Source organism: Plenodomus lingam (assembly GCF_022343315.1).
Source record: "Plenodomus lingam strain CAN1 chromosome Unknown contig_12, whole genome shotgun sequence".
In the NCBI taxonomy this organism is placed as follows: Eukaryota; Fungi; Ascomycota; class Dothideomycetes; order Pleosporales; family Leptosphaeriaceae; genus Plenodomus; species Plenodomus lingam.
Genome location: NW_027093930.1, coordinates 11,939 through 20,576, shown reverse-complemented (window position 1 = coordinate 20,576; position 8,638 = coordinate 11,939). Strand labels below are relative to the sequence as shown.

The 8,638-nt window shown below is 47.4% G+C and overlaps 4 protein-coding genes across 4 annotated transcripts; 3 read left to right on the top strand and 1 right to left on the bottom strand.

The window, feature by feature from the left end:
• Positions 1-1,725: 1,725 nt before the first annotated feature.
• Positions 1,726-3,336, top strand: IAQ61_001258 (uncharacterized protein; the record flags this gene model as incomplete). Its single annotated transcript, XM_003842410.2, has 4 exons — positions 1,726-2,154; positions 2,277-2,804; positions 2,873-3,150; positions 3,207-3,336. The coding sequence occupies 4 exons, from the start codon at positions 1,726-1,728 to the stop codon at positions 3,334-3,336; spliced, it is 1,365 nt and encodes a 454-aa protein (XP_003842458.2).
• Positions 3,337-3,990: 654 nt separating this feature from the next.
• Positions 3,991-4,397, top strand: IAQ61_001257 (uncharacterized protein; the record flags this gene model as incomplete). The annotated part of the gene is made up of 2 exons (XM_066095034.1): positions 3,991-4,127; positions 4,166-4,397. The coding sequence occupies 2 exons, from the start codon at positions 3,991-3,993 to the stop codon at positions 4,395-4,397; spliced, it is 369 nt and encodes a 122-aa protein (XP_065954882.1).
• A 647-nt stretch (positions 4,398-5,044) lies between these two features.
• On the bottom strand, positions 5,045-6,410 carry IAQ61_001256 (uncharacterized protein). The gene is made up of 4 exons (XM_003842408.2): positions 6,325-6,410; positions 6,129-6,267; positions 5,953-6,072; positions 5,045-5,896 (listed from the first exon to the last, which is right to left on the bottom strand). Exons 1-4 carry the CDS (start codon positions 6,382-6,384, stop codon positions 5,316-5,318), a joined length of 900 nt encoding a protein of 299 aa, XP_003842456.2. The 5' UTR covers positions 6,385-6,410; the 3' UTR covers positions 5,045-5,315.
• Positions 6,411-6,503: 93 nt separating this feature from the next.
• Positions 6,504-8,236, top strand: IAQ61_001255 (uncharacterized protein). Its single transcript, XM_003842407.2, has 2 exons — positions 6,504-6,582; positions 6,634-8,236. The coding sequence occupies exons 1-2, from the start codon at positions 6,561-6,563 to the stop codon at positions 8,076-8,078; spliced, it is 1,467 nt and encodes a 488-aa protein (XP_003842455.1). The 5' UTR covers positions 6,504-6,560; the 3' UTR covers positions 8,079-8,236.
• The last annotated feature ends 402 nt before the right edge of the window (positions 8,237-8,638 follow it).

The following is an 8,638-nucleotide window of genomic DNA, read 5'->3' as shown; positions in this document are numbered from 1 at the left end:
CTAGACTATTATTAGACGTACTAACTTACACTAATTACCACGTAGTTATACTACTTGTATACCTATTTAATTTATATTATACTGTAGTTTTCTAAAAATAAATAAGGTACGCAGTGGACAGCCTTACAATTACGTAGGTATAGGCTAATTATTACGTAGGTATAGGCTAATAATTAGGCGGTTTTAGGCCTGTTAATTAGGCAGGTATAGGCTATTAATTAGGCGGGTTAGGCCTAGGGATAGGATAGGCAACAACGTACTAGTAGTTTATATAAGGATACTAAAAAAAATCTAATACTATTATTACTATACCTAATACTTATATTTTATCTTTTATAAACCACTTTATATACTCTACTAATAGGTCTATTATAAACTACTTTATTTACTCTACTAATAGGTCTATAGTAAACTATACTATGTTAATACTATAAAAAAGTAAACTACTACTTTAAACCTATTTACAGGTATACACGAGGTTAGTTTACACCTATATAGTAAACCCCTAGCGTACCATTCTATAGTAAACAATTTTTTACCGTAGTGATTAACAAGCAGAAATTAAGCCGCATAAGCCTTATAGGTAGTAAGCTATCCTTAGTAAGCTGCCTAATATACCCTATAAGGACTGCCTCCTATAGTAGAGTAAGTAATTATTAATTAGAGTTTTTAGTAGCTTTATTACTATATTTATACTATAACCTTTAGCTTAAGCTTGTCTAGTAAATATTAAACTTTTTCGCGACTTCTATATATAAAAGTTTTTCTCCTAATAGCTATAATTCTATCTATCTAATTACTATATTAATTAGATCTATATTAGGTGAGCTGTTAGGTGTGGAAGATATCGCGATTATGGTGTTATGGTGTTTGGGGCGTGCGCTACGCGAACACGTGCATCACGCGCGCAGCCTCGGTATAGAGCAAAGAATACCATAGCTTGTAGCTTCTTCGAGCACAGCGAAAACAATCGCGAGTACGTCATGACTAAGACTGAATTTCGCCCTAGAAGCTCTTGTCTTCTACAAAGAAGGATGGAATAAGTGGACAGGTTATCGGTGCCTAGATGCGGATGAATCCGATGATAACGGACTTTGACGGAAGCCAGGCCAATCACGGCATTCCATGCCTCTACCCGATACGACACCATGCTTCCGATACAACACATCCGACAACTGCACATGACCATTAAAGTTTCGCTCATTGCTGCTCTCCAAAATGCGGGGATCGGATACTAGCACAGGTATACTGGTGTTGCTGTCGACGTCCCTTGTCATGTCACAAGGTTGATCTGCCTTAGCTAGAGACCCAACCCCCTACCATCTGTCTAAGGTTGGCATTACTAACTCGGTTGAGACGCGCATGTGTATCGATCTGTTGGTAACATATCTATCGCAGAAGGAACTATCCGAAGCTCCGAACTTCATACGAGATAGATTCTTAATGGTTAGCCGCTCGAGATCCCTTGTTGAGCCAAGAGGGATCTATTTAAGCCTACTTCTACCCGCATGTGATACTCAAAGTTCCCTCTCCCACATGTTTCCTGGTTGGCTGACTTCACAATCACGTTCAATCAATAAACTCCCGTCCGTCTGAGATACTTGATCCGTTCATCCTTGATATCTAGCCTCATATCCTCTGCTTCTGTCTTTCACGAGTCCTTATACACTTCCATCTGCATCTACGTACGCAGTTTTGGCTAACTCCTCCGCAACTTTGTATATAATGGGCTCCCAAGTGGACTCGCCGCACGGCTACCGCCCACTCTCTATCGCCGTTATAGGTGGCGGCATAGGCGGCCTCTCCGCAGCCATCGCTCTTCGCCGCTCCGGACACACAGTCATCATCTACGAGAAGAATGATTTCGCCGGCGAAGTTGGTGCCTCAGTATCCTGTGCCGCAAACGGGACGCGGTGGCTAGAGGAATGGGGAGTAGACATTCCAAAAGGCGACCCTGTAACGCTTACGAAACTGATAAATAGAGACTGGAAGACTGGCGAACCGGTCAGTGTGTACGATTTAGCGGACTACAAGAAGAAGTGGGGCTATGAGTATTACATGTTTCATCGGCAGTATATGCATGCCATTTTGAAAGATTGTGCGTTGCAGGAAGAGGGTGAGGGCGTGCCAGCCGTGCTGAAGGTGAATCATGCTGTATGTATTATCTCATTTACAATCTCAGTTTTACAATTTGGTTTGAGTGACCACTTCCATGCGATTTCGCTTTGTGTTCAGAAAATTTAGGTGAGATATATGGGCGACTAACCAGATCACAGTGTCAAGATATTGATTTGTCTACCACGACAATCACCTTTAAAAATGGCACAAAAGCTACGCATGACCTCATTGTAGGCGCTGACGGCATCGGTTCCGTCGTCCGCAAACTCATAGGTGTAAATCCCGAAAAACGCCCTGCGGATCAGCAATGTCTTCACGCCAACGTAATGACTGAAGATGCTGCCAAACTCGGGCTAGTCGATTACTCCAAAAACGCCGCGTTGGAATACTGGGGCGGTCAGGAAGGGAAATGGGACAAGATTGTTCTCTCCCCATGTAATGGTGGTAAGCTGCTATCGTACTATTGCTTTTTCCCCCGTGACAAGGGTGACTATACGAACCAGGCGTGGGGCGCAGAGGCAAGGCCGGTGGAGGAGTTGCTTGCGCCCTTTCCAGAGTTGGACAGTCAAGTCAAGAAGCATTTGGAAATTGGGATTGAGATTCAGCCGTGGAGGTTGTGGGTACATCAGCCGTATCCGTATCTGCAAAAAGGAAACGTTTGTTTGCTAGGTGATGCTGGACATCCAGTACGTCATTTACTCTTCTACGAAACATAAGCAGCTGGGTCTCGGAAGTTGCTGACATGATATGCTAGATGATGCCACATCAGAGTCAGGGAGCTTGTATGGCTATTGAAGATGCCGGTGCTCTCGGGGCCATATTCAACCGACGGTTTTTCACAGGCGATATTCGTGAATCACTACAGGCATACGAAAAAGTGCGGCTTCCGCGCGCGACGCGTGTGCAAGCGGCTGCAGCAAAGGCCGCTTACAACATCAATGAACGCATTGGATTTTCAGCAAATAAGGACAACTGCGAAACCTTTCAGGTAGAGAATGAGAAGGAGACGTTGACGATTGAAGAGATGAATGCGTGAGTGACATGATGATCAAGTTTTGCGGGCGTAGAACGCACTGACACAATGGCAGCTATGACATGTACAAAGACATTGAACAAGTCCTGGCAGAAGCACGTGGTCGGACTTTCAAGGAGCCGTGGATCCGTGGACTGCCTGTAGGGCTCCAGATGCCAAATGGTGTTGTTGTTGGAGCGCCTTGAGCGAAGCGGATGCATGGCTGCTGGTGGGCGATGAAACCCCTTATAGGTACCTACGATCTCGAGCGGAGTACTTATGTAAAAGATTTGTTGGAACGTGGAGGCATTGGAGGCAGTACCCAAGTACAGAACACGATGCCACGAAAGACGTATTAATCATTCTGTCGTTTTGGCGGCTCTCTTTGCTATTCTTTCTACATCATCACCTACATTGCACCTGCTTGTATCTACCCTATGGCGGTGACTGCGATACCAGGCAGGTAAGGCCACTTTCGGGTACATCCTCAATCTCTTCAATAATCAAAAATCAATACTTTATTCGCATCCTTTCTAAACCCTTTCCTGATGTGCCAACTTCGGCGGCTCTTGCTCGATTATTTAGCCCTGACCTTTGCTATACAACTTATGCTCTTGCCTACCGCTACACTATGGGGTCTGCACTAGACGTTCATTCCGGTTTCAACGTGCCATGTGTTGTAATGTCACCATCAAGGAAAAAGCTACTTGTCCTGGCTTTAGCACTTTCACGGTGCGTGCCCCGAAACCATGATAGTTAGTACTCGAATCCAGAACCAACTTGATGCAAATACTCCAACAGGCGTGTAAACTGCACACCAAATGCTTCGTACCTAACTTAGCCTAACTAGCCATCTCAAAATGACACCAAACGTCATCAAGTTCGGCTTCCTGACCGCCGCCCAAGTCATTCGCCTTCACAAAGTCTTCATCGCAAATGCCCTACCCACTCAGCCGGCTATGCTGGAATCAGCGGTGCAATCACCCATAAACATCAAGTACTATGCGAATCAACAGAACTTGTTCCAATTGGCAGCAAGCCGATCGCAAAGAATCACGCCTTCCAGGACGGCAACAAGCGAACAGCGATCGTGGCCGCCGACATGTTTACCAAACTCAACAGCTCCAAACTCCAGGACATGCTTTTGCAGCCAAGTCCTGAAAACAAGCTGATGGAAGAGGGACTGGTTGCGGCGTGTACGAATAAGTGGACAGCCGAGCAACTCGGGGAGTACTACGAGAAGGTGGCCAGAGAGCTTGACTGGTAGACCCCTGAAGTTACGGCATACTGAAGAGGGGCTACAGAGTCTTGAGCGTGGAGTCTTGTCGGGTTAACCTTTTGAGTGGAAAACGGCGGGCGCAGGGCTGCTGGTGGAAGAGGAACCAAGTGACTTTGAAGCATTTGAACAACGTCCGAACATTATGGGCGATATCAGGGTAAGACTACAACACGACATGCTCTAATGATCACCACGAAAAATACGGAATAGAATAACAAGTAAGAATCTTTGCTATATCTGTCTCTGAGAGACCAGGCGACCATTCCCCGAACATGATGCACGCGTGTAGGTAATTCCCACAAAAAAAGGCCCACCTTCAGCAAGTGTATACACTCTACATGAGCAACCCGATACGGCAATCTTTCCACACCAGAATCAACTAGAGGCCGAAGAAGACGCGCATCTGGCATCTGCGGATCGATTACAATTCATTTGGGTGGTACCCTGAGTGGTTGTGTGGTACAAAGACTGTCGGATGCGGGGGTGTGCAAGACATCGGATCCGGGGGATCCGGGGTACGTATTCTCCCCCACAGGTACGTATCTCGAAGTGGCCCAAGTCGATCGACCATAACATTGGTGTTGGTAGATTCTCAATATGGGATAAACATGTCACGTCACAAAGCGGGTGCCAGGCTGTCTAGCTGGTTGGTCAAGTTGGTAAAATAATTTAGGGCGCTGTATCGTCATCGCTGATAAATTGGAGTCTGTGTACTTGGTCGGGCAAGGAGGCCAATCGCTACGGTAAACGAGTTTGCGAAATTCTTCCAAATATCACGATGGCTCCTTGTTGGAGCCATTCACAAGTTCACTAAAAGGCTAGCCTATTGTGAGAGAAGTGGCACGGAATCGAACGCAAAAGTAAGGGCGTCAAAGGCTGCCACTATTGAAAAACGGCGAGAAGCATTCACGACTTCTTCAGCCCGATTGAAAGTTCCGCCTCTTGCGCAATTTTCCCAAATGCCACAGCCCGTTCTCCATCGGGGTCTGCCACCACCGTTGGTTTGCCACTGTCAGCATCATCGCTAATGCTCGGGTGAAGTGGTATCTCGCCCAACGTTCTCAGGTCGTATTTGTCGCACATGGCGCGGATCTTGCTCATGTTTCCAAAAATTTCATGGACAGTGCCGCAGCCGGGGCATTTGAACCCTGTCATATTGCAGACTAGGCCGAGCAGATTCACATCAACTTTTTTAAACAGCTCCACGCCCTTAACAGCGTCCTTAAGCGACAAGTCTTGTGGTGTGGACACAACGATCACGCCATCCAGCATTAATTGTTGGGTAATTGTGAGTTGCACGTCCCCGGTGCCTGGTGGCATATCGAGGACGAGAACATCGAGGCCACCCCACTCCACTTCATGAAGCAATTGCTGTAGCGCCTTCATGACCATCAAGCCCCGCCATGCCACAGGCGATGATTCGGGAATGAGATAGCCCATTGACATGGACTTTAGGCCATAGTTTGATAGTGGAAGGAGTTGGTTGTCTAGGCCGTAGCGTCAGAGCGTGGATATCGGCATCATTGTGGATCTGCCAACTGACTGACGGATAGGCGTGGTTCCCCAGACAGATTGAGGAGTGTGGGAATCGAGGGTCCAAATATGTCCGCGTCGAGAATGCCAGCTTTATAGCCTCTTCGTGCGAAGGATAAGGCGAGGTTGACTGGCCGTGGGTCAGGTTTGTGCATGCGACGCTCTCAAGTGATGAAGGATTTGTACCTGCAATTGTGCTCTTCCCAACGCCTCCCTTTGCCGATGAGACTGCAATCACCTTCTTCACGTCTTTTATGCGTCTCTTTTGTGGTAGCCCCCGTTGCATGCGCGGCATCGGTGGAGGGGCGCCAGAGCGTGGGAGGCCCTAAGCATGGCGTTCAGCCTTTGATATTGGTCTGATGCAACAATCATCTGATATTACCAGAGGGTTCTCATGCTGAAGACAGCGCCACGTCGAAAATAGTCGTCGTGGGTTCATCATATCCTCCTGGCTGTGTTGCTGTTGCGGAGTTGGACGCGGAGAGGACGCGTGACGCACCATCGGCATCAACTTTGTCAATCCGCCGATGCAGCTCGACTTTTTTGTGGGCCCCTCGAGATGAACTTTGCACTTGCTGTCTCGTCGCAACCCGCATAACCACGACACTGGCAAGGACAATGAAGAAGTCAAAATTCAGAGGTACGCATCTGCCATTGAAAACTCCCCACATTGTGCTTACCCAAACAATAGACCTTGACCCCGAGGCCCTCCTCGACCCAGCTCCCAGTTCTAGTGACGACGACGACCGCTCTGATGGCGATCATTCAGACGTTGAGGACGACAAGGCTGGGCGAGAACACTACGCTGCAGTCGGCAAGAGTAGATTAATGAAGCCCGTCGAAGTCTCTCTCGGCCCAGAGTATACTGGCCGTGGGGTCAGCAGGAGAGAGCTGGAAGACAGCGACAGCGATGATCCGTTCGCCCGAGGCTTCGATGAGGTTGACAGTGAAGGCAGCGACGAGGATGATCAAGAACAAGGGACTGATGATCTTCAAATCAATGGCGATGATAGTATTAACGAGGAAGGCTCTGTCGAGAGTACAACCGATGACGACGAAGAGACAGATGGCGCATCTCACGACAGCGACTCCGACGTTAGTGGTTCCGACGACGATGACGACGAAAACGATTCCGCAAAGGACACGGCTGGCAAATCAACTGTGCTGAATTTGATGAAGGACAGCAAGTCTTTCACCTCGACAATCGCGGCAAGCACACAGGCAGATATTGCCAAAGGAGAGGCCGTCAAGACGCAGCGCAAGACCTTTGACACCCTTCTTAACACTCGCATTCGTCTTCAGAAGGCTCTGATATCAACCAATTCGATGACAGCTGAGCCCCACAAATCTGACGCCGTACCAAATGCGCCAATGGAAGCTGCTGAGACCGCGGCATTGACCCTCCTTAACAACCTGACCGATCTGCGCTTGTCCTTGGATGAATCTCGCACTGGAAATAAGCGTAAGCACTCGACCTTTGACTCCACGACGCCATCATCTGAGATCTGGTCCCATATTCGCACCATCGATTCTTCCACACACTCCCACCGAAAGGCCGTGTTGGAGCGCTGGTCCAGCAAGACAAAGGCCACGACAACCACGAACAACAAGGCTCGCCTGAATGCCTCCGCTCAGCAGACTTTGACTGAAATCCTTGACTCACAGCTTGCATCTTCACACTTGGTAGCACGAACACAACAGCCACGATCATGCGCCCCTCTCCAATCCTCCGTCAAGGGCGCTCTTCCAGATCCCGAGATTTATGATGACGCCGACTTCTACGGTCTCATGCTCAAGGAGCTACTAGAGCAGCGTTCTGCAGATCTCAGTGCAAACGGCGCAGCCGAGTTTGTCGTGCAAGCGCCATGGCAGGTTGCGCGCGACGCCAAGACGAAAAAGATTGTTGACACCAAGGCCAGTAAAGGGAGGAGATTACGTTATACAGTGGAAGAGAAAATTCAGAACTTCATTGCACCCGAAGATAGGGGTGAATGGGGTGATAGGCAGAGAGATGATCTCTTTGGCAGCTTGTTCGGACAGAGACTTGGGTTGGGTGAACACGACGATCTCGAGAGTGAGAACGAGGATAATAATCTTGATGCTCAGGAGGCTGGCTTGATGTTGTTTAGGAGCTAATTATCAAGTTAAAATATTGTCCGATGCACCGCGCAATATTTACTCCATTTGCATTGACTTGTATTATTGATTCACTTTCACAGCTTGCTTCCCTATGATGCCATCTCGAGCCTGATTTATGTAACAATAGTGCAGAATTGTTCGCCTATTGTTCTATACCAAGTTAGCCCTAACAACAGCCTAACTTGCTAATGTATATAGAGAGCAGCTCGCCTATATTAGGATAGGTATATTCTTCTTATCCTTTTATACAAGACTTATAGGTGTAGGAATCTTATCCTTTTCTATATATTATAGGAAAGTCGTTTCCTACTAGGAAACAACTCTAAATAGGACTGTGCGCTACTAGCGTCTTGCAGAAAATAACTGTGCGAGGAAAATTAAAACCTAAAACCTGTTTCCTGTAAACCTAGACCTAAAACCTATTTCCTGTAACCCCTACTACCTAAAACCTATTTCCTACAAACCTAGACCTAAAACCTGTTTCCTATAAACCTATACCTAGAACCTATTTCCTATAACCTCTACTACCTATTTCCTTATAAAAGTCCTACCTTTAG